Genomic DNA, 26,373 nt, shown 5'->3' on the forward strand with positions numbered 1-26,373 from the left:
TTGATACAGATATTTGCTAAGAGCTCAGTTGATTTCTTGAGGGGAGTGTTCCAGGAGGAACGGAATGTTAACACAGACTATATTTTTATTTTATTCAAGATTCCTGTAAATGCAGGCAGCTAGGTGGTACAATGGATGGAGTGGTGGGCCTGGTGTCAGGAAGACCTGAGCTCAAATTCAGCCTCAAATATTTATGAGCTGTGTGATCCTGGACAATTCACTTAACCCTGCTTGCTTCAGTTTCCTCATCAGTAAAATGAACTGGAGAAGGAAATAGCAAACCACTCTAGTATCTTTGCCAAGAAAACCCCCAAAGTGGTCACAAAATATTGGACAGGGCTGAAAAACAACTAAACAATAATAAAATAAATGTCACCTGAAATCTTCTTGGAGCATCAAGGAGAACGTGGGGAATTCTTCCAGTTTGGATGTTTCTCACTAAAAGCTAGAAATGGCTTAAATATAGATGGATGATAAAATTGTATTCGGCAAGACTTTAGTTGAAATCACATAGTATGGTATTATTTTATTTCTCCTAAAGTTCTCAACCTATTGCCCCCACTATCCACAGAATCACAAAATCTGGGGGTCAAAAGGGTGTGCTGCAGACATGAAGTCCAACTCACACCTCAAGAGAAATCCTCTCTATAACATCTCCTGTAAGTGATCATTCAGTCTTAGCTTGAAGACCTTTACTGAAGGGTAATCCACAGCTCCCAAAGCAACCCCCTTCACTTTTGGACAGCTCTAACTGCTAAGATTCCTGATTAACAAGACTAAATTGGCCTCTTTTCTACCTCTACCATTGCTCTTCTCTTCCTTCTAGGGCCAGAGAGAATAAATCTAAAATATCTTCAATAAGACAACCCCTCAAATCCTTAAAGATAGCTGTCCTACTCACTGACTTCTCTCTTCTACATATGCTCAGTTCTTGTAACTGGTCCTTATGTAACATAGACTCAAAGCTCTTCACTATCCTAGATGCCCCCTCCAACCCCACCCCTGACTGCTCTCTAGTTTATCAGTGTACTGCTTAAATTAAACTTTGGAACCCAGAAGAGAACACAATCCTCCAGATGTGTTCTGACCAAAGCAAAGCTGCATCTCAATGCAGCCTGAGATCACATCCATTTCTTTGGCTTCCATATCACACTCAGGATTCATATTGAATAAACAATCTTTCAAAACTTCCTAGATCCTTCTCAAACTGCTGTCTCACCATACTTCTTTCATCATGTACTTCTGAAGTTGATTTTTTTTAACCCAAGTATAATGTTTTACTTTGTCTCTGTTGAAATGCAACTTTCAGATTCAGCACAATGTTCAAGGTCTTTTGGATCTTGATACTGTCATCCAATGTGAAAATTTTATGAACATATTATCTAAGCTATTATCTAAGTTATTGATGAAATTTTAAACAGCATGAGGACAAGCAAGGATCTCCAGAACACTCTAATGGAGAATCCTTGCCATATTAGAACACTGAACTTCATTCCGAGTGGTGACGTTGAACCATTAATGACTGTTCTTTGAATTTGCTGCCCCTTTAAGCAGTTCCAAATCCTGTAATTGTATTAGTCTATTCTACATCTCTTGAAATACTACACAAGAAGGGTGGGAGACACGCTTACAAATGTTTTGCTAAAATCTAGGTAAACTATTATCTACAGCATTCTCCTGATCTACTAATTTAGCATAGTAACCCTATAAAAAAAAAAAAGGAAGGTCTGGCATGATCTGTCTTCTGTGAAGCCCTGCTGATCTTTGTAATACTTCTTCCTTTTCTAGATGTTCACTAATCATCTCTTTAATGATCCGTTTTAGAATTTTCCCAGGAATCAAAGTCAAGGTAACTGGCCTTAAGTTTATAGTTCTCTTCCTTTTTAACAACTGTGTCAACATTTGTCCTCCTCCAATCCTGTGTCACCTCTCCCCACATTTCCCATTTTCCGTGATCTTGCAAAACTCACTGACAGTGGATTAGCAATCATATGTTCCAGTGCGTTCAGTACCCAAGGATATAATTCATCTGGGCTAAATGACTAGAAATTACCAAGGGTAACTAGGTGTTATTTCCTTACTTATCTTAGGTATCAATCCTATCAGGCACTTTGATTCTGTCACATTCAGTGCAAAAGTCAAAGAAAGAAAACAGAAGAAAAAAGAACTAAGTAGCACTGTCTTATCTTTGTTATCAGTAATCATTGTTCTATCCACTCCCAAGCAACAGCCCTAGCTCTTCTTCAGAACTTATCTTTCCACTAAAATAACTATTTAAACACACACACACAACTATCTTGTTATGCTTGGCTTCCCTTAAAAGATCAAACTCATTCTGTGTTTTAAGGCTCCTAAAAATATTTTAATGGGATGACACTAAGCTTTTATATTCATTTTCTGTTTCATGCCCCTGTTTTCCTATTACAATTTTTTTATTAAATTGTTTTGATTTCTTTTTAAACGTATTTTCAGATTAGTGATGTTGTAAGTAAAAATTAGAACCAATAGGAGGAACCACCAGAAAGAGGAAACAAAATTCAACAGAAGAGAAAAAAAATAGCAAATAATACGCTTCAATCTGCATTCAAACTCTATGAAAAACTATATACAAACAACCTATATACAGGATAAACTGGAAATAATCAACAAAGAGAAATCACTGGAATTAAGAAGGATCAGCAAATTCTTCCCATAGAAGTTGAGATTTTAGTTGGGACTTGAAGGAAGCCAGAGAAGCCAAAATATGAGGATGAGGAGGGAGAGCACTTCAGGCACAGGGGTGGGGGAGGGGACAGCTAGTGAAAATGCCCAAAGTTAGGAATGACTTGTTCAAAGAACAGCAAAGAAGCCAGTGTCACTGAATCTGAGACTACTAGGGGGAGGGGTGTAAGGTGTAAGAAAACTGGAAAAGTCCAGTATGTGTGTGTGTGTGTGTGTGTGTGTGTGTGTGTGTGTGTGTGGTTATAAATAGTTTTAACTGTCAAACAAGGGGCTTTTATATTATTAGTCACTCTGCTTTAAGCAGAGAAACACAGACAAGAGATACACAGAGAGAGGCTTTAAAATGATAACTAGGTAACTAAAGTTCCTCATCACTACTAAATTACGTCTCTGTGCCAGGCTTGCAATGATTGCCAAACTCAGCTATGCCCTCATTCAAACTAGGTGAAATGTAGTATACTCCAATGACAAAATCATTAGTTTCTCTCTCCAGTGATCTTCACCCAACTGCTTTCCACTAGTTTCTGAATTTCCTTAAATAAGTATACTTTTTCAACAGAGAACACAACTCAACCTCAATCTCTTTTACCTTTTATTCTGTTTCTTTTAAATTAGGCATATCCATTCAGAGCCAAATTCTAGTCATGGGTTTCCTCCTAAGTTGTAGCTATCATACCTATTAGTGATATAGATGAGATCAAATTGGCCTTGCATTAAGATCTCTAGTTCCTCTTACTTGTAATCTAAACTGTGGACATTTGTATACATACATTCGAAGCAACAGGTTCAATCAATCTACAAGCATTTATAAAGTACCTACTATGTATCTGACACTAAGCTGGACACTGGGGAAACAAATTCTAAAAACACCTGGTTGCAAGAAGCTTATATTCTAACAGGGCAGACAAGTTTATATTTAAATAAATAAAGAATAAATATAAAAATAATAAAAATTAGCACAAGGTCATTAAATACAAGATAGTTAGAGAAGGAAGGCACTAGCTGTTGGAAGGACCAGGAAAGGTTTCATTTAGAAGGTTAATGTTTGAGTTGCGTCTTTGAAGGTAGAAAGGGATTCTGTGAGGCAGAGTTGAGAAGAGAGTGCATTCCAGGCACAGAGGAAGACCATTGCAAAGGCATGGAGATCAGGATGTGGAGTGTCACATGTTAAGAAAAGAGATGATGACATTTGGGTACATAGCAGGGTGCAGGAAAGGGGGTAATGTCCAGTGAGGTTCTTGGTTTGGGGCCATTTTACAAAAGGTTTTAAAAGCCAAATAGAGGAATTTATATTTTATCCTGGAGGCAAAGGGGAAGCACTGAAGGTTATTGAGTAGGGGTCAGAACTTGCTTAAGGGAAGTCATTTGGCAGCAATGTGAAGAAGGGACTCATGAGGGGAGAGACTTAAGGTAGAAAGTCCTGGTAAAAAGTTATTGCAATTATCTAGGTGAGAGGTGATAAAGGCCTGAATTATGGTGGGTGCTGTGGGAATAGAAAGAAGGAGTTGGAAGGGAAGGAAATGACACAATTTGGCAACTGGTTGGATATGTTGGGGGAGAGAGAGTGAGGATTTGAGAATCACACCAAGGCTGAGGATTGAGATGAGACCATTGGAGTGGTTTCCATTAAGTGAAGAGGTCAGAAGCCAAAAGGTCGAGGAGTTGGAGGAGAGTAAATAGAGGCAGTGCATGTAGGCAATTTTGCCCAAGAGTTTGACTGAGATAGGCAGGAGAGATAGGTAGGAGATGTAGCTTAAGGGATGGTTGGATCTAAAAATTGGTTGTTCAAGGTTGGGGGAAGACTCAGACATGTTTGAAGGCAGTAGAGAAGAAATCAATAGAAAAAGGGAAAGGGGGGAAGAAAGAGATTATTGAGAGGTTACTCTGGAGAAAACAGAAAGCGTTGGGGATCAAGAGAGCATGTAGATGGGCTGGTCTTGTCAAAGTGTTGAGGATAAAGGCCACCTTATTTTTAGATACTGGGGGAAGAGAACAGGAAGTGGGGAATGATATTAAGGGGTTCTGAGATGAAGGGGATGGGAAAAGAGTGAGCTCACGTCTAATGGCTTCAATTTTCTCAATAAAGAAAGAGGAGAAATCCTAAGGAAGAGAAGGGTAGGATTGGGGAAGGTGTGCATTGCCAAAGATGACAAAATCTTGAGTAAGAAATGGAAAACTATCATAGGTTTCTGGTTTCTTTAACGTCCTTCCAGTTTCTACTAAATTCTCACCTTCTGCAAGAAGCCTTTCCCAGTCCTCCTTAATGTTAGTGCTTTCCTTCTGAGATTACCTCCAATGTAACACACACACACACACACACACACACACACACACACGTGTGTATATATATATATATATATATATATATATATACACACACATATATATGTTGTTTGTATATAGTAGCTGGTATGTTGTCTCCCTCATTAGACTGTGATATTCTTGGATGCAGGGTCTGTATTTTGCCTTTTTTGTATTCCCAGCACTTAGCACAGTGCTTGAGACATGGTAGGCACTTAATACTTATTGACTTTTTTTTTTAACTGCAGACTAGGCTACTCAAATAGTAATCTTGATAATTAAGTTCTCTCAGATTCCCTTGGATTTTCTTGTGTGATCAATGAGTCCATTAAGTATGACCAAGTACTTCATGTATCAATTTCTAGTAGCTTTCTTTGTCCATCAGAATCAGATTTTTACATACCAACACTGTAACTCTACATCCAACCAAGGAATCAAAATTATGGCTTTTATAGGATTATTATAAGGAAGCTAGGTGGCACAGGGGATAAAGTGCTGGGCCTGCAGTCAAGAAGACTCATTTTCCTGACTTCAAATCTGGTCTCAGATACTTGCTAGCTGTGTGACCCTGGGCAAGTCACTTAATCCTGTTTGCCTCAGTATCCTCATCTATAAAATGAACTAAAGAAGGAAATGCAAACCCCTCCAGAATCTTTGCCAAGAAAACCCCAAATGGGGTCACAAAGAGTCAGACATGACTGAAAACAGCCAAACAACCATTATTATACAATATTTACCATTTAAATAGTTTTAGTCCCCACACGGACACCATGTTATCAGAATCTTGTACTATGCAAAAGAGGGTGACCTGGAGTAGAAGATAAAAATGACACGTGCATTTTAAGGAAAGTACCCAGTCCAATCATGTCTTCCGCCCTTTCCAGGCTCCGTTCTTGACTCTTTGTACTTTCTTCATCATGACGCAGCAGTCTTATTGCCTAGGAATTTCACTCCTCCCGCCTACCCTGTAGCTCCTTCCTCTAATTAGTCATCTCCTCCTTGAATCTCCACTTTAAGGAAAGTCTCAGGCCATTGGTGTCCCCTCAGAGTTTCAGTTCGGAGTCTCTTCACTTTCTCCACCATGCCCCCAAACGAATGCCTTCTCCCTCTCTTCCCTCGACACCACATTTTCAGCTTCCTCTTGTATATTGTCTTGCCTCCATTAGAGTGTAAGCTCCTCGAGGCCAGGGACTGTTTTTCTTTTTGCTTATATTTGCATTCTCAGCACTTAGCACAGCATATGGCACATAGCAAGAGCTTAATAAATGCTTCTTGACTTGTCTTGTCCCTTGGAGTTCCCAGATTTTTTGTTAGAAAAATGAAATGATTGAATTAGACAACCTTCAGGACCCTTTCTAGCTCTAACATTCTATGGTTTTAAGCTGTCAATGACTCTGCAACTGCAAGATTTCCCTCAACCCTTGAGTGAAGAAAACATGTAGAATAATTCATGGACATCTCTTAAAATCAAACATAAATTTATTGTTGAATATATGAAACAAAGGTTTCCAAAAACTTGTTATTATGCTCTGAGGCAACAGGCTACAAAGAACCCAAGGCAAAGGAATGATTGGGTTTAGTTCTACTCTAATTCATCCCTTGCAGAGCTGCCAAAGAGAGTTTCTTAAATTATAGGTCTGACTTATCCTCATACTCAATATACTTTATTTTATTCCACTATACTCAGCATACTCTAGTCATTACTGATTGCCTCTAGGATAAGGCTTAATCTGTGCTGCCAAGCTTGTAAAATCCTTTACCACCTGACCTCAACTTATCTTTCCAGCCTCATTATACCTTATCTGTGATCCAGCCTAAACTTCTCAACACTGAATCTACTGGCTCCATCCCTTATGCCTAGAATGCGTTCTCTCCCTACCTCCCCTCAGTTCTACCTCATAAAATTTCTATCTTCTCAAAAGGCAGCTTAAGCACCATCTCCTACATGATGCATTTCACTACTCCCTCCATCCCTACATAGTATGTGTTCTCTTAATATTTATTTATTGCTATTTATTCAGTGACATATTTCATATGTATATTAATGTTGTATTTACTTGTACTTGTCTCCCCTAATAGAATGCAAACTCCTTAAGAGTCAGGTTTATTTCTTTTTGTATTTGTAGCACAATGGCTAGCACCTAGTCAGTGCTCAGTAAATTACTGTTGACTGGGCTCCAGAAAAGCTTCCACACAACTATGGAAGTGGTTTTCTTACAGCACAGGTCTGACCATATCATTGCCTTCTCAATAAACTCCAGTGGCTCATTATTGCCTCTAAGATCGAAAACAAACTACCCTGGCCCTTGAAGGCATTCACAGCTGATCTTTCCAGTTTTATTAAGACATTATACCAGTTTATTCATTCAATGATCCAGCCAGACTGGTCTTTTTGCTATTGACATTGCATTTCGTCAGAACTGGCTGTGCCCTATTCCCGGAATGCACTCTCTTCTCACCTCCTTTTTAGAATTCCCAGTTTCCTTTAAAACTCAGATTTTGTGCCACTTCCTACACAAGACTATTCTTGATCCCCTAGTTATGGTGCCTTTCCCCCCTAATACCCCTGAAATCACCTTGTACTTATTTTGATTTATACTTATATACACACATCATTTTCTCTGGTAGCATATAAACTCCTTGAGGGCAGGGACTATTTAATTTTGGTCTCTAAATCCCCCCCCATCAAGATCCCCACCTGGTACATTGTTATTTTAAGATACTAATAATAGATGAAAATTATGTAGTGCTTTAAGAGTCATGCAACATTTTATCTACATTGTATCTCACTTGATCTGTTGGGTGATAATACTGACAATGAAAATCCTCACTAGTCTTCTCGTTGTTATACAGTATTTTCAGTCCTGTAGGACTCTTCATGACCCAATCAGGGGGTTTCTTGGCAAAGATATTGGAGTGGTTTGCCATTGCCTTCTGCAACTCATTTTACAGATGAGGAAACTGGGGTAAACAGGGTTAAGTGACTTGCCCAGGGTCACACAGCTACTAAGTGTCTGAGGACAGATTTGACCTCAGCAAGATAAGTCTTCCTGACCCTCTATCACCAGGCCACTTGGCAGCCCAGTCTGCTATACTGTATTATATGAATAGCAGTGATAATCAGACTAGAACTCTGTTCTTCATGTGGTTCTCTCATATGCAACTATGACTTTTCAAGACCTCTAATACAGGAACGGGCAGCTAGGTGGTGCGGTCCATAGAGGACTGGGCCTGGAGTCAGGAAGCCAGATTCAAATCTGGCCTTAGATACTTAAAACCCTGTTGGCCTCATCTGTAAAATGAGCTAGAAAAGAAAATGGCAAACCACTCCAAAATCTTTGCCAAGAAAACCCCAAAAGGGCTTACAAAGAGTCGTATACAACTGAAAATGACTGAACAACAACAACATAGGAATATCATATCATAATAAATTTCCCTATACTTTGTATTGACATCTCTGTACATAAAGTGTACTCTGCTTGTAGAATGTAAACCCCCTGAGGATAAATGTTTCATTCTTGTCTTTGTATCACTAGGACCTAGTATGATACCTTCCTTGCTCAGAGTAAGCATCTAATAAATGTTTGTTGAATGAACTGAATTGCATCTTAGAGGTAGTGTGATACAGTGGAAAGAATATTGGGCCTGGAATCAAGAATACACGAAATCAAATCCCATCTCTGCCACTTATTATCTGAGTGACCTTAGATAAGTCCTTCCAGTTCTCTGAACCTCAGTTTCTTCATTTGTAAAATGAGGGGGGAAAGCCTAAAAGGAAGGAACTCTTTCTAATTTCTTCTAGTTCTAAATCTGATTCTACCAATTGTTAGAACCTATCAGAGATTGTGCTCTTTAAGCATAGCTTTTGAGAGCCTAGGGTAACCTCTATGCAATGAAAAAATATTGGTCCAATTATACAAGGATAATAATAATGAATAATAATATTTATTGAACTCTTTAAAATTAGCAAGGCACTTTACATAAAAGTAATTCAAGGCTAAGATTTAATTGGGCAATAAGCAATGAAAATCAGGAAGACAAGTGAGAAGGCATTTCATATATTCTGATTCTCCTTCCAAGGTTCAACGTTAAGTATGTTTAATATAAACAGGTAGAGAACAACAAAAGGAGGTAAGGATTATTAAGATCCGAGTGGTTGGCACAGTTGCATGTGGGCAGGACCAATTTTTTTGCAAGCCAAATTAATTTTTTATTATTGGAATGGTTTGTGGGGTTTGTTTTTTAAGGCTGTTCTACTCCCCCAAATACCTTCCTTTCAAGTACAACTCAAGATGTTTTACTTTTATTACTCACCTATTCATTCAGGATGCTCACAAAAAAAGGGGGGGAAACATGGGATACAAACTTCATAAAGTAAGGAAGGAAAAACTTCCAAATGCCTCATAATGTTTAACTCAGCACATCATGTACTCCCAAAGATAGCACTAAACAGACTGCTTTGGGATGTCAAAATATCAAGGGTTCACAGCATGAATAAGTTTGTTATAAGAATCTTAGCATTTCCTAACTCTGAGGAATGTCATGAATAAACACTGTGATTTTAAGTTTCAAAGACATGTTTTTAAATTTACATCCCCTAACAGGTTTTAAGAAAACAAACTGTTAGTCTGACATTTACTGTTAAAAGGAAAAACAAATGCCAGATTCTCTGTCTTCGACTTGTGCCAGCTAAGATGGCCAAACCTAGGTATTCCTTCTACCTTTTTCAAACAGGTATGGAACTTGAGGCCTTAATTCTACTGGAATCATGACTGCTGGTCATGCTAGAATGAACTGAGTGGTAGTATAAACTGAATTTCTTGCACCCTTATACCCCTACACCTTGCAAAGCATATATTCCCTAATAATGCCATGGCTCTCCAACTTCAAGAGCTAAAAAACAGGGCGTGAGTCTTAAATAGAAGTTTATTTTCTTTTTCCTTAATATTCTCATCGGTCTAGTTCAGTGCTTGACAAACAGTAGGTTACTACTAAAGGCTTTTTGATTGATTAAATCTAATTTAAGCCACTCCCCACCATGTCCAGTTTGAGGCTTTAAACCACTTCCTAAAACTGGTAAAAATGTATATCATGCTTTAGAGCCATTAAAATTAAGTTATAATACTTGGGGGGAGGGGAAGAGAAGAGATGAAGAATAAACACAATGCCCAAAATTACTTTAAAATTATCTCTAACATAAAATCCATCTGATTTTATAACAAGCCCTCAATTTAATTTTTCAAGGAACATAAGCCATAGGAAAAATGTGGGGGATGATTTTTGTTTTTATACTAAAGGTGGTTAGTTCCTCTAATACCCATCCAAATTAGTAAATCAGAAGTAGATAAGGGCAAACCTGGAGCCAGAAGACCCCTTTGGGTTCAGGTTCTGGTTCTGCTACTAACCAACTATGTGGCACCAAGCAAGTTTACTCATCTGTGAAATGAGAAGATTGGATGAAATGATCTCAAAGGTCTCTTTTAACTATAAAAAGTTTAAGATTTAAATTTAGCTCAAAATTTCCACCTTGTGGTAGAGCTGGTCAGAATGGGAATTCACCTTTGGGCAGCAAGAGTGTATGGAAAATTTCCACCAAAAACAACAATTTTGTACTGACAATCTCAGGCAAGCAAGGACAAACCTAGAAGACCTGGATGTTACTAGCTAGTTCATTAAATATGTTAAATGTGAAATGTGAAATTTCACAATATGAAATGAAATACTGAGGCAGTGATCTACATAAAAATTGTCAATGAAATTTTTCCCTTCAGCTAACTGAATAAGTCAGTCAGAAGTTTTATTCTGTTATTGTTTTTTTAATTACTGGGCCTGAATAAGTGTTTCAATTCTCCCTCTCACTTCTGCGGTCCACCTACACAACCTGGAGTTGTAAAGAAATTGGTAGTTATTTGTATTAAGCGATAATAGCAAGAAACGTGAGATGTGAACTGATTGTGCCAGAAATGCTTTCCATCATATGTCATTCCCACTGTACTGGTTTAAAACTTGGTGTAAATGTGGATTGTGCACAAAGTATCACCATTACCAGAATACAGGTTGTAAAATTCAGCCTTGACAATTCCCCTCTCCCCCCTCCCCAGTGAAATATGGCACTCTAGAATGGATTGTTCTGCTAAGAACACTAATTACTAACATGAGATGACAATATAGATATAGAAATACACAAACACAAACATGTATATGTGCATATATGTATGATATTTAAAATAGTTTTACTGTACTGTCAAAAGCCTGAAAGTGGCCAGGGTGCTAGAGCTTACTAGGGAGGAGGTAGAAACAAGCTGTGGGTTTTACCCCGCACAATTTAAGACAAAACTCCAGAGACTTTGCCTTCCCGGGAGCAATACTGCTCTTTAGCTGAAAAAGAGAAGGGTCCCAATTCTCCCCTCAGTTTCCTCATACTTTCCTCACACATATACACACTAAGCAAAGAGCTATCCTGACACTCGTTAGTGTACCTACCTGATTGCCAAAGACAGCCAGAGAGCAGGCTGTGGAAACCTCCCGTTCACTGAACCAGACGGCAGCAATGCGGGAGGGCATGCCAAGGATGAAGACCTGGGCAACAGAGCAGAAAAACTGCCCCAGAGCGGTGACGGCAAAGAGATTCGGCTTCAAGCTGCCCACTTTCACCCAGGCGCCCAAGCAGTTAAGGACCGACCCCAAGAGAGCGACGGTACGTAAGCCATATTTCTCCAGAAGATAAGCCACAGGGAAGAGTAAAGGGATATAAGTCACCATGAAGCTCATGGACAAGCAGTCAATGGCAAAGGCGCTGACCCCATAGAAGTGCATGAAGACGTTATTAACAGCACCATACTGGATCCACTGGAAGGCATTGCACAGAGAATAGGAGCTGAACAACAGGACGATCACCCAGCGAAGTCTGGACACCTTGATCTTAACGGGTTCTGCGGCGGCTGAAACATCGGGTTCCGTAGTGGATTCCTTTTCAGGCTGCTGAGGTTGCGCTTCGGCAGTGGTGGGAACTGAAGTCACACTCACCATGTCTACAAACTTCACTGTCCCCCACTAATCCCTACTTCCCTATTATTCAGGTGCCTTGGGCTCCCTGCCTCCCTCTCACGATGACCCTTTCTGGCCTCACGTTAAGGAAGACTCAGTGCTTACAGGGCTGTCCTCCTCCCAAAATGAAAAAACAACAACAAACAAATATCTTACTCCAAGAGAAAATCAATCAGCTTAGCCACTCAGTCGCTAAACCGGGGAAAAGGGAGCACCGAAGTCAATACAAGACAACTCGGGGCTCGCCTCTCAGCCTAGTCTTCGGCTACCACTTTCTTTTTGCTCGCACTGGGGTCTCAGCTGATGCCTCTGCTTCTCTTTTGTCACCTCTGGCTTTGAACCCCTACAGCTTTCCTGTTCTCACTGAGACAGTGCCCGGCTTCCAGTTCTTGAAGCCCAGTCGGGAGACCCCGATCCCTCTTGCAGTCACTCAAATAGCACCGGGAACAACTTCTGGGTCCCACCCCCTTTTACACACGTGATCCGCCCCCTCCCCTGGCCCGCTCACACTTAGCTGGCAAGTCCCTGCTTTCTGTTCTGCGCAGTATCGCCACAGGATTCAGGCCCCTTACCTCAAGCCCATCGCCGTGGAAACCACGGGATACTCTCCAGACCCCCTCCTCTCCCCGCGCTCTAGCCTGCCCTTTCCAAGCTAAAGCCCCCAGTATCCATCTCCTCCTTCCCCAAAATCTACTATCCCTTCTTAACACACACTCCACAAACAGGACCACTCCAAAGTTATTGTACCGATTTCTTTCCAAACACCTACTGAAAACTTTCACTCGCAAAGACTGGGTCACAAACGCTTCCATTTTCTCTTATTATTTCTATCCCTAAAATTACATTCCCTACTCCCAGTATACATATATACTGTGTGTGTATATATGTATATATATATACTGTATGCATGTATGTGTACATATATACTGTATGTATGTATATGTGTGTGTGTGTATATATATATTATATATATATATATATATATACACACACATATATAGGCAGAGCATAGGATTTAGAGATCATTCAGCCTGATTCCCTTATTTTCAGTTGAGAAAACACACTCAGGAGTGAGGTGGCTTGCTTCAAGACGCCGTCTGACATCCAAATCCATTACTTTCTATTACATCTCGTCAGGTATGCCGTTTGATTGAGAAAGGGAGATGGCCTTTAGCCATTGCTCATATCGGAAACTATAAGCTTGTTTTTACTGAAGGACTGAGCGCAAATAGAAGAGAGGAGAGGAGAGGGGGATGGGGCAGGATAAGGAGGAGGGGAGCGGCTAGCGACTAGGAAAAAGAGAGGCAACATGGCCTGTGGGCAAGGTTATTTGGACCACGCTGCTTTGAAGTCCTTTGGAATTTCCAAGTTTAGCTAGCACTGAATCAAAATGTTGCCCTCTTAAGGACTCTTTATACCCACTGGGAAACATAGGTGACTGCTTTCCCCTACTTCCATTCAAATCAACAGCCCTAGAGCAAAGCAGGGAACATTAAGCCGGCAGCCTCTTGAAAGACAGGCCTCCCTTGCACTCCAGTCAAAGAGCACCTTCACAATTATTTTTCTGAGATGCATCCCACTTCCACTGAGCAAACATAATAACCACTTTCTACTTTATTTGAGACAGGTTGCTAACTGTCCCAGGAGTCAGGAAGACATCCTGGACAAGTCACTTAACCTCTATTTGACTCAGTTTCCTCAACTGTAAAATGGGGATAATAATAGCACCTACCTTCCAGGGTTGTTCAGATCAACTATTGATTGGTAAAGTGACTGGTTCACAGTAAAACATGGAACACTCCATAAGAAGTACTTGATAAAATGTTTGTTTCCTTCCCCCGGAGGATACATCACACTGGAAAGTCACCCTAAAGCTTCATTGACAGCTGGAGCCTTCTCACCTGGCTGAGGAAAGCAAACTGGATTTAATCAATCAACTAGCATTTAGTAATAGCCTACTTTTTGTCAGGTACCATGCTAAACAGCTGAGGATATTAAGAAGAAGAAAAAAAGCAAACTTCTGCCACTTAAGACTCAAGTCATGTTTCAGCTCTTGAAACTGGGGAGCTGTGGCATTATGGGAGTCTGTGCTTTGTAGGGATGTGAAAGTGTAGTAGGGTATAGAGCAGGGGTGGGGAACCTATGGCGTCAAGGCCTCTGGGTCCTCAAGTGTGGCCCTTTGACTGAATTCAAATTTCTGTGAAGGGCCACACTTGAGGACCTAGGGGGCCACATGTGGCCTTAAGGCCTCCTCACCCCTGGTATAGAGTGTAGCATTAGAATGAGGGTAAAGGGTATAACAGAGACTTGTATTCTATTCTCCACACTCACCATCTTGTGCTACCATTTTTAATCATTGTCCCATTCTCTCCCTCCCTCCAAAAATGGGATCTAGACTTTTCATCTGATTTTAACTAATTTATTTTATAGCAACAACATGGTGTGACATGCACTAGTAATGAAAGAACAAATCAAAAACTTTGAATTCTAGTTGCAAAGCTGAAATTATTAGAAATTATCTAGGTGACTGTGAACAATTCACTTAGCCTTTGTTTCTCCATGATGAAAATTAGGCCAGCAGTAGTTATCATCCTAAGTTACAGGGCTATGGTGAGAAATTAAACTATCACAGAATTTTGGAGTTGGAAGGGACATTACAGGTCATGCAGTGCTCTGAAATCATAAACAAGACATTTGCTGTATCATTACTGGGTGATAAACAGTTAAGGAAACCCGAGTATTTTCAATGAACTGTATAATGTAAGGGAGATAGAAGGAATGATAAAATATTATCTCTGCCTGTAAGGGGCTTACAATAAAATTAGGGAGGCAAAGATTCATCGTACCACAGAGCAGCATATGATAAAGTCAAACGAACAATTTGTTGTTCAGTCATGCCTAACTCTTCATGACTCCACTTGAGGTTTTCTTGGCAAAGATACTGGAGCAGTTTGACATTTCCTTCTCCCCCTCATTTTACAGAGGAGGAAACTGAGGCAAACAGAGTTAAGTGACTAACCCAGGGTTACACAACTAATAAGTGTCTGAGACCAGATTTGAACTCAGGAAGATGAATCTTTCTGACTTCAGGTGTGGCACTCTATCCACTGCACCAACTAGCTGCCCCAAATTAACAATACATACAATAAATGCTAGAAGTCAGGAAGAGAGGATGTCATCACAATAGCTAACATAGAGCACTTTAAAATTGCCACATACTTTATATATCTTATTTCAGTTGATTCTGGGAACAATTTTTTGAGTTAGATGCTGTTAGTATCTCCATTTCACATGGAGGAAGCTGAGGGTCAAAGAACTTAAATGCTTTTCCGGAGTCACTACCCACCTAGTAAGGAGTCTGAAGTAGGATTTAAAATTAGCTTTCATTCCACTATCTCTCAAATTCTAGCATAAATCAAAGCATTTATAGAGCACCTTTTACTGGGTATAAGGCATTTATATGCTCCAGTGGGCTTCACTGGTTTATGACATGCACAGGAGGAGACTGTATTGTGCTAAGAGGCAGTGTGATACTGTACAGAGAGCACAGGTTTGGGATTCAGGGAATATGGGTTCAAAGGCTGCCATTTCAACCTGTGTGCCTTTGGGCAAGTTGCTTTATCAATTTGGGCTTCCTTTTCTTCATCTGTGACATTAAGAAGAAAAGATAGGGAGAAATGATCTAGTTCTAAATTTATGGTCCTATGTATATTTGCATAATCATTTGCATATTAGCAAAATCTATACAAACTATGGATTTAGGAAGGGATTTTTCAGGTTAAAAAAAGTGTATTATTATGAGATTAATGTCAACTTCAGCCAATCAAATTAAAGGGTGGTACAAAGTGAACCTTACTGATCCAATTCAAGGGGTGACTGCAGCCAGAAGAGGGTCTTAGGCGTACAGGAGTATTGAAATAATACTGTGGGTCTCGCTGTGGTCTAGTGCTCTGGTTGTCCTGTATGAGGAGCTCAGGAAACTGAGAGGGAGATGTCTAAAGGTGGAGGCAATCTGGAGAAATCAGATAGAGTGAAGGCGAAGAGGTAAGGACGAGTCTGTGAGATGTCACAGGGGAAAGGGCCAAGGAGAGGATAAGAGATGAGGGAGAGAAGAATAGAGAAGATTTGGGGGGTTGGAAGAAAGGGTCAGAGAGATATCTGGGGAAAGAGGTGGTGCCCTCCAGGAGTCTCTTTGGTCTAAGGCTGGAAGAGAGAGGTTGGCAGTGTGGCAGAAGAACAAACAGATGTCTGGCTCCACCCCACCTTTCTGTGTCTCTTTTCATTCCCCTTCTCCTGGCTGTTCTTATCCTACACTTTTCTCCACCTGGTTCTTCTCACTTCCCCTCCTTCACTTGGCTTTTTTCCCTTATTGAGCTCTGCTCCCCCACCTTTCCTGGTGTCTCTTCTCTTCTTGGCCCATCAGCCCCCATTCTCTTATGCTATCACAGCTAGATTTCCCCACTCTGACTTCCATCTTCTTCTTTTTTGATATCATCAGTTGATTGTAATTGTGTGGAGAGAAGATGAGAGCTAGAAATCCTAAAGGAGTTATCCCATCCCAGAGCAGCTCTAAAAGACCTTCAATAACAGGGACTTGATTGACTAGAATGGAGTCTCATCTCCTGTTGGGACCAGGACTCTTAAAAATGACTGGGATGAGAGAATGGCCTTTTGTATGAGTAGGACCATAGATAGCTATGTGCTATTGCTGCTGAATCAGGAAGGAAGAATGGAGAAAAGGATGGAAGGAAGGAAGAAAAGAAGGAAGGATGGAGGGAAGGAAACAAGCCTTTATAAAGCACCTACTATATGCCAGTCATTGTGCTAAGTTGTTTATAATAAATAACTGAATGATCCTCACAACTCTTCCAGGTAGGTGATGTTATCATTCCTATTTTTCATTTGAAGAAACTGAGAAAGGTAGGTTAAATGACTTTGTCCAGGGTCATAGAGGTAATAAATGTCTGAAGTCTGACTTGAGCTCAGGTCTTCTAAACTCTGCACTATCTACTTGCCACCTAGCTGCCTTTCTCTGGAGAGGAAAGATCTACATTTTAGTGTAGACCTAATTACTGCAGGTTTCTATGCAGGGTGTTTTGTAATAAATACTAGAAAAACATGTTCTCTTTGGGTCTTTTTGCTCTAACTTCATCGAATAGAATGAGAATTCCCTTGCCTCACATGTTTCTTCAGGTAAAGGAAGAAAATGTAGCCATTTATTCTGCTTTCTCATCACTGAAATAACTATTCTCCTTATTTTAAAGGAAAGCAGCCCAAGTTTTGTATGTTCTAGGGATTCTAGCCTTCATCACTAATAGCAATGAGCTTTTAATTTCCTGTTTGCCATGTCCTCAGGAAAATCTTTCTTCCCTCAGGTCCTAAGTTCACAGTTATACCCACAGTCACCAGGACCCTATCTGGTTTCTTTCTTTCTTCATATCCTAGAAAAGAGATGGACAGTTGGGAAAGCAGAGGAAGATCATGTGTTTAGGTCCAACACAAATGGAGAGTCATCAGAAGGAATAATAGCCACCAGGCAAAGCTTTGTAAACCACATACCAGCAAAATGGATGAGGCAACACAGAATAGTAAATGGGGGGCTACATTTGAAATCAGGCACATTCAAGTTCAAATTCTATCTCAGACACTACCTATGTTGTCATGGAGCTAATCAGGATCAGGAATAGCAGACTAGGATGACCGACAAGCAGATGGGAAGAGGCTGCTAAATAAGAGTATTACAGCCAAGGGGTGAGCAGATCAGGCTGAGAGACAAGGGACAAGTACAACCACCAGGCCTGGGTGGCAAAAAAAAAAAAAAGGACCACGTGAAAGAGGAAAGGAAACCACGAATTGTCCTCTCTAGCATGGAGTCAGTCGTTGAACAGTATTTGAGTGCCTATGGTGAGGGCTGTAGCGGGATTTAGAAAGAAAGTCATGACCCTTGCCCTCAAGAAGTCTGATATTGTTTAATTAGGTCCTGAGCTCTATGGCATGACTCTAATTACTGTGGGCATTCAAAATGTAATCAAGCAAGTCTTTGTGGTGGAGTTGAGACTAAGCTGGGGTTAAAATGTGATCCGGGACTTCTAAAACCTCAACTGATTGTACCTGGGGCGGAGGGGGAGGGACTATGGAGGATTGCAGACGTAAAAATCTGTTCCAGATTCTTGGAAAGACAATAAGAATCTAATAACACAACCACATTACAAAGGCTACTATATAACAACAAATGCCAAAAGGGAGCTGAACTCAGGTTATATGCAATATAATGCATTATATTACCAATTGTGTATAAACTATGCCTATATATACCAATTATATGTATATATTATACACAACTGATATTAATATAATTGTAATATATAATTAGTTATATAATTATATATATGTGGATATTTTTGTGTGGTTGTATACCAATTATATGACCACTATTGGTCCTGGGGCCAGATTGTGAAACTTCTCTTAGTAGAAGGGTAATGAAGGGACTATGTGTGTAGTTAGTTTTTATTTCTCTTTGTTTTTTATTACAAAAGAGAATATATTGGAATATAAGTGGTAGAAAGAAAAGAAAAGGCATCAAAATTTTTTTTTCCTGTAGAGGAAAGATGTTTTATTTTCTCTTTCATCTCTCTTACGAAAATTCAGTATGAAAAGTTGTTATATTTTTTATATTTATACAGTAAGTGCAAGACAAAATGGTACAGGATGAAATTAGTAACCTTGCTATAAATAGAGAAAACCAGATTCATCTTCAATAGCTCCAGAGTGAACTCCATCTTCATAATTTCCTCTTCCTCCTCTTTTATAATTTTTACTTTCTGGATGTAACCTAATGAGGTCATTGATTGGAAGAATGGTAGTTGCAGCTTCTGTTGCAAATGTCAGACTCTTAACTTTAACCATGGTAGGTTCAAATACACCACTCTACCCGGTGTCTTGAGGTTTGCCATTGATTAAATCAAGACCAATCCACTTTAGGTTCTTGTGTTCTGGGTTAACCTGAGCCTTTATGAAAAACTCTTAACTTGGCCACCAAATCTATGGAGTCTTAGACAGCATTAACCTCCAATGTGTTGGGAATAATAAGAAGAGATCTGGCAAATTCTGCAATAGCAAGTTGTTCCCATGATCCCATGCTGGTTGTAAAGTTCTCCAGATAAATGGAAAGGGCTGCTTCTCTAACACCACCACCTGGCACTACAGACTTTGACTCCAGGACTCTCTTAACTACACAAAAAGCATCATTTAAAGAGCACTCCATCTCCTCCCACATGAAGTCATTTGCTCCACGTAAGATAATTGAAGCAGATATTTGAGCTCTAGTGTTTTTGATTAAAATTAGCTCATCATCCCAAATCCTCTCTTGTACTACCTCTTCTGTGTGCCCCAACATTGGAGCTTCAAAACTATCTTCACCTTCCACATTAGCAAGTGTTGACAAAATGGTTGCTCCAGATGCTGTTAGCAATTCGCTTATGGTCCCTTTTCAAAACTCTTTGGACCGTTATAGTTGAAAACTCAAAGTACTTTAGACACATATCATCAATTCCACCAGTAGTTAGAATAACATTGGCACCAGTGGTCATTATTTTTTGAATCCTCTCCTTAGTAATATCTGATTCTCTCTTTCTAATTTGATCCAGTTTTTCTGGATCTATAATGACCACTTGTACATCAAGCTTCATTTTTGTTTTCTGCAGGCTAAAGTCCAGGCAAGCAATTTTCACATTAACTATTCTTTCAGGCATGCCCTGAATTCAGTGCATAAGCATTTATAAGCATACTCTCCTTCTGACTTTGCCCATGGGTGTATAGTGTTTTATGTACCCTATCTGTTTGGAGCATCAAATGATCTTGTGAGGAAAGTACCACAGCTGGTGTTCCCACTTTAGAAATTAACACACTGATAGAGAGTTTAAGGGATTTGCCCATGGTCAAACAGATAAGTGCTAGAGGCATTATATGACCTCCTTGTCTCCTGATCCTGTCCAGCTCTTTCTTCTAAGTATATGATCAAATTTCTTTAACTAGTGGATTATCAAAAGTCATTTCCAGAGGAAAAATGTCAAAGAACACTCAGTTTGCATTTCCATGTGTCAAGAATATCTATAAATTTCAAATAAACTAAGACTTGAAGTATGTCTAATATGGTCTCAGTGTTCAAGGGGTTGCTCCCTAACCCAGCTATGTAGAATTGAGAAAGGAAGAATGATGAAAAGCATGGGGTTCTATGCAGTTTCTCCATAAAGTACAAGTTTGATCAGAGGCTAAAACATTCTAGTGGCATAGAAATGACTCTTTTTATAACACAATTTGCAAAAAAAAAAAAAAAGGCATGAAGAGAATTAGGAACAGCAGGATAACCCGAACATCTTCTATCAGATGACCTGGAATGGAAGGACAGCAAGCAAGATACACAGAAGAAAACTACAATAATGCATTAAATCATAATTTCGAGCAATGAGGGCTTTGAAATGTTAGCCAACAGCAACAATGGCCAGACCACTTTGGCATTCAGCAGTACTGCTTTGCATGAAAATACTTCATACTCTTTCCGAGGCAGAACTCTGCAAACACCTGCCAAACCTTACACAAGTTAGGTATAAACAGGATACTGAGGTCTCCTTGTCACAAATCGGTTGTTCAGGCCACATTCATAAACAGATAACACCAAGACTGTCTGAAAACGAAGCACAGTTCTGTTTCTATAAATAGGGATGAGGGTCAGTGACAGGAGGAGGATTCCCTGTTTCCCTCCAATAGATGTTAGTTGTCCCTAAAAGGCAACCAAGCTTTCTTTTTTTTTTTACTTTATTATTTTTTCATTTTCTTCATTTATCTTGTTTTTGTGTTTATTCATTTTCTTTTGTAACATGGCTTATATGGAAATGTTTTGCATGATTTCACATGTATTATTGATATCATATTACTTGACTTCTTAAGGGACAAGGGAAGGGAAGGAGTGAGGGAGAGAATTTGGAACTCAAATTTTTTTCTGTTTTCCCCCACTCAATAGTATTTTTATTTTTTTCCAATTACATGTAAAGATAGTTTTCAACATTCACTTTTATAAGATTTTGAGTTCCAAAATTTTTCCCACCTTCCTCTTCCCCTTTCCTAAGAAGGCAAGCAATCTGATATAGGCTGTACTGTACAATCATATTAAACATATTTTAGAACTCAATTTTCTAAAATGAATGTTAAATTTTTTTAAAAATGTAACTAGTAAATATTTGAAACAAATGAAAATACACCATAGCTTTAGAAAAAAAAAAAGCTATCCCTGGGTCTTGACTGGCTCCTGCCTCCTTTGGTGAAACTTTTATTGGTTACACAAAGAAACAAAAAGTTCTACCCACTTGGAGAGTACCCTCCAACCATGAGTCACCTTACCCTGTTCTGTTGACCAGATTCAATTCCCTATGAAGATGAGGAGGAAAACATCCAAAGATCCAAGTGCTATTGTATGCTTCCTGCATATCCTTGCTGTGTTAGGACAAAGTAACTTCCTTATGTTAGTATTCAATGACTTGCCTGTGTCTCGTTGTGTCCTAACATGAGTGCTGGTGTTAGGCCAGTCTCTAACAGGTTGTCTCTGCTGCTTGATAGGAATCTTATTCCTAACTGAATGCAAACAGAGACTTTCTTAAGGTCTTCCATATGTTAATTATTTCCAGTTTATCCTATATACAGCTTGTTTATATATAGTTGTTTATAGAATAGTTGGTACAATTGTTCAACTGTATGACAGAAGAAGGTGTGCTTGGTTTGGAATCAAAAGATGTTCCAAACACCCTTTGATTTCACCTATGATTCTAGCTCTCAAGGACACTCTCAAGGTCTCTCTGAAGAACTTTGGAATTGATTGAGACATGGGAGACACTGGCACAGGACCACTTAGTATGGTGTGCCCACATCAAAGAAGGCACTGTGCTCTTTGAGCAAGGCAGAATTGTAGTAGCTCAAAAGAAAGGTGAGATGTGTAAATTTAGGGACATCTCCACTCCGAATGTTCACTATTTGTGCCCAACTTGTGGTAGAGTCTTCCAAGTTCACATAGGTTTGATCAGCCACAGTTGGACACACTGTACCTTGACCCCAATGTAGTGTTGTCATTTTGGCCCTCTTCAAGAACGAAGGACAACTATGATTCTTGCTAAGTGACCTATGATTCATCTAATCACTTATGACACTAGCTTCGTGACCCTGGGCAAATCATTTAACCTCTGAGATCTCAAGTCAAAAACAACTGAGTTTAAATCCTGCTTCAGACACTTACTAGTTGCATGACCCTGAGCAAGTCATTTAACTTCTTTAAGCCTCAGTTTTCTCTCCATCTCTAAATTCTAGCTCCAAATCAATGAGCCTATGAGTTTTCTCATCTGTAAAATGCAGATCATATCTATAGTGCTTACTTCAAAGGGTTGTTGTGAGGATCATGTGAAATCCTGTTATGTGCAGCACCTTGTAAATCTCTAAGCTCTTTTATAAATGCCTGTTATCATGGCACCCAGATTCTTGCAGAAGAAGCCTAAATATCAACAACAGGTTTGGTAAGCCTGCAGAGCCAATACACTTAACAGGAGGGAGGTCATTTTCTATGGATTGTGCACTCCTCATCCAGATTCGATTAGCTGTGCACACCCTTTCTAGTGATCCCAACTACCTGGCAGCCTTGCCAAAGAACTGGAAGACCTGGACATTTGGTCAATCCTATTTACTACCTATGAGAGTCCCTTATGTGAGGAAGACACACAGAAAGACATTTCTGGTTCAGTGAATAGAGCTCTAGGCCTGGAGTCAGAAAGATTTGAGTTCAAATCCAGCCTCAGACACTTACTAGCTGTGTGACCCTGGACAAGTCACTTACCCCTGTCTGCCTCAATTTCCTCATCTATAAAATGAGCTGAAGAAGTAAATGGCAAACCACTCCAGGATCTCTGTCAAGAAACCCCCAAATGAGGTCACAAAGAGTTGGACACAACTGAAAAGACTCAACAACAACAATAACAAAACGAGGCCCAATACCATACTTTTCCTACATAGCTTACAAGATTCTTGTGAGAGGTGAATGAGATTGTTTGAAAGTGCTTTGTAAACTGTAATAGTCTATGCCAATATAAGATAATATTCTTATCACTCAGGCATTTGGCCCAGGTGCTCTGCAGCAATAAAAACAACAAAGGTCTCTGTTCTGGTGGAGCTCCATTTTCTTGGGAGAAGTACAGGGATAATGCAGAGAGAGTAGCTGATTATTGAGGATGATTTTTAAAAGGAAGAAAAATAAACTGATTTGCTCAAGGCACTGTTTACTAATGAGACTGCACTTAGCAACAACTGAGAGTTATTTACTTTTTGACATTGTAAATACAACTAAACAACCCAGAGGAGAGCCATGAACTGAACAAGTGACTTAACCACAAATTAATTCCTGCATGCGTAATGTCAGCTTGTGAATTTAAAATCCCTTTGGGATTTTACTTACAGAGGAGTTGATTTATTTGTAAAGTAATATATTTTTTGAAAACACCTATAACTAATTACCCCTCAAAAAAAAATTCAATCCTGAGCTGTAGAATCACAGATAGTTTTGACAAGCACTTGATACACAGAATGGGGCAACTAAGTGCAATGGATAGAATGATGGACCTGTAGTCAGGAAGACTCATTTTCATGAATTTAAATTCTGCCTCAAGACACTTAGTAGCTGTGTGACCTTGGGCAAGTCACTTAATCCTGTTTGTCTCAGTTTCCTCCTCTATAAAATGAGCTGGAGAAGAAAATGGCAAACCACTCCAGTATCTCTGCCAAGAAAACCCCAAACGGGGTCACGAAGAGTAGGACACCACTGAAAACCAACCACATAACAATAACAACTAAACTGCTGTCTCTCCCAGGAATGGCTCCTTAGCAGGACTAGGTGCCTGGAATACTACAGAAAAGATCAGGGAAGGAATGGTGGAATAAAGGGAGAATTCCCTGTGGTAAGTAGACACAACTAGACAACAATGTACTATTTTCTATTATCTCTCAGCAGTGATTTTTAAAAAATAATTCAGAAGTGTTTTTAAATGTAGCATATAAACATGGAATAGAATCCTAGAAAAGGACCTAAAAACTCCTAAGACACTAAGAGAAACTCTGAAAAGGAAGCATCCCGAAATTTATTCTCTCCCAGCAAATTGACAGAGACTGAAGGCCCAAGGACTCTTGACTTCTTGACTTGTTCATATATATATATACACATACACATATGTATGTGTGTATGTGTGCCGGCCGCGCCGTGCACTCTCCTCCTATAAGGAGCAGGCTGCCAGAGTCATACTTACCAGTCTTCGGGGCCTACCCGGATAAACACACAGAGATGAGCCGACCAGGAGGTGCCAACACCCGAGCTTTATTCAGAGGCCATCACAGCAAGGCCAAGCAGGAAGGCCAGAGCAACAGAGCAGGAGCAAAGAGAGCGCGTGCTCCGACCAGGACCGTTCCTTAAGTACCTACTTAGCCCCTCCTCCTCAGCCCGCCTACTAGTCAATGATTGTAGGGTCAATACCGGAAGGGGATGTCTGAGTTTAGCGCAAGGGAGAGGAAGTGACGCAGGAGGCTAGGACCAGATACAGGAAGGAAGAGTCTGGGATTAGTGCATAGACAAAGAGAGAGCACGTGACCTAGGAAGTCAGGCCCAGATACCGTGAGGAGGCATCTGGGGTCAGTGCTACACAAAGGGAAGGTACATGACCCAGGAAGTCAGGAAGGACACAGGAAGGAGGCGTCTGGGGTTGACGTTGCATTTAGGGAGGGGACTAAGCAAAGGGAACTCGTCCTCTGCCGTCCCACTACCACGTGGCACAGCCCCCTGCCTCAGGAGCACGTGCTCTGGCTACTTCCTTGTATTCTGTTCCTTCCCCAGCTATCACAGCTCCAATAGCACTGCCCACTGCCTCGGAAGCATGAGCTCCGGTTACTTCCTAATACCCAGTTCCTACCCCATTTTGCCACAACCTCCACTTGGCAGTAGCCAACATCAGACAGTCCCTCATATGTATGTATGTATATATGTATGTATGGTTGGATATATTCCCCCAATTACATGTTAAAACAATTTTTAACATTTTTTTAAGTTTTGAGTTCAAAATTCTATCCTTTTCTCCCTTCCACTTCTCTCTGCCTCCCTGAGATGATAAGTAATCAGATACAGGTTATATATGTGCAATCATGTAAAACATTTCTATAATAGTCATTTTGTACAAGAAGACTTGAATAAAAGAAAAAGAATAAAAGAAAGAATTTTGAAAAATAGCATGCTTCAGTCTGTATTCAGACAATATCAGTTCTTTCTCTGGAGGTGGACATTATGTTTCCTCATTAGTCCTTTGGGATTGCCTTGGATCATTGTATTGCTGAGAAAAGCCAAGTCATTCACAGTTCTTTATTGTACAATATTGCTGTTATAGTGTACAATGGACCCTTGATTTGTGCTACCCATTTAAGCAGAACAAAGGCCCCATTTGTAAAGGTCATCATGTAGGTCACTTGGTCCATATTATAGATTGGAGAAGGCAGGAAAGAATAGATACTGCTTCCTAGAATGTCAGCGTATTGAAGGACAAGGGGACATCACCTGCCAATTAAAATATAGTAGCAGCAACTTACCCCAGCATGCCTGCTGTGATGAACACAACCCATAGGTATCCAAGGCCCAAGGTCACAGTAAACACCACCATGCCCACCAAGGCCATGGAATAAACCACCACTGTTGTTTGTCTGGAAGCAAGAGGCAAGAGAGTCAGTAGGAAATCCCCACATTTTCCTTGTTGAGTACTGATCAGACCTGTACCTTATGAAGCATATTTGACAGATGTACTTCCTAGGCTCAAGGGTGTCTTTCCTCATAGTGGCAAACAACTTAGTAACTGGGGAGAGTAAAGTCTCTGCACATCAAGACTTTCCCAAAGTGAATCTGTAGCCCTACACCACATTCTAGGTGGGAAGAAGGTAAATGGGAGCATCCATAACATCTTTCTAAAAAGACAAATGCGAGGAAGAACTGTCTCAAAAAAGAGTTCTTAACATGATTACAAGTAGCATTTCTATAGTGCTTTAAGGTGGTTTGCCAAGTGCTTTACAATTATTATCTCATGTGATCCTCACCACAACCCTGGGAGGTAGGTGGTATTATTATCCCCATTTTACAGATAAGAAAACTGAGGCAGATAAAAGTTGAATGACTTGCCCAGGGTCACACAGATGGTCAGATTTGAATTCAGATGTTCCTGACTCCAAGTGTAGATTTTCCTGGCT

General features: G+C 40.0%; 1 protein-coding gene and 1 pseudogene across 3 annotated transcripts in view; both read right to left on the reverse strand.

The window, feature by feature from the left end:
* Nucleotides 1–25,773, reverse strand: part of FLVCR2 (feline leukemia virus subgroup C cellular receptor family member 2) — an 87,915-nt gene extending 62,142 nt beyond the window's left edge. For 2 of the 3 annotated variants that reach the window (XM_027844936.1, XM_027844935.1), the window contains exon 1: nt 11,506–12,521. In XM_027844936.1, the coding sequence (XP_027700737.1) occupies nt 11,506–12,051 (546 nt within the window). In that variant the 5' untranslated portion in view covers nt 12,052–12,521. Of the gene's footprint in view, nt 1–11,505; nt 12,522–25,725 lie in introns of those variants that run through there. The other variant, XM_027844937.1, reaches the window with a different exon arrangement.
* LOC114030024 lies at nt 18,796–20,004 on the reverse strand (annotated as a pseudogene).
* Nucleotides 25,774–26,373: the final 600 nt, after the last annotated feature.

The sequence above is a fragment of the Vombatus ursinus genome, unplaced genomic scaffold, assembly GCF_900497805.2.
Source record: "Vombatus ursinus unplaced genomic scaffold, bare-nosed wombat genome assembly UNPS02014945.1, whole genome shotgun sequence".
Lineage (NCBI taxonomy): Eukaryota > Metazoa > Chordata > Mammalia > Diprotodontia > Vombatidae > Vombatus > Vombatus ursinus.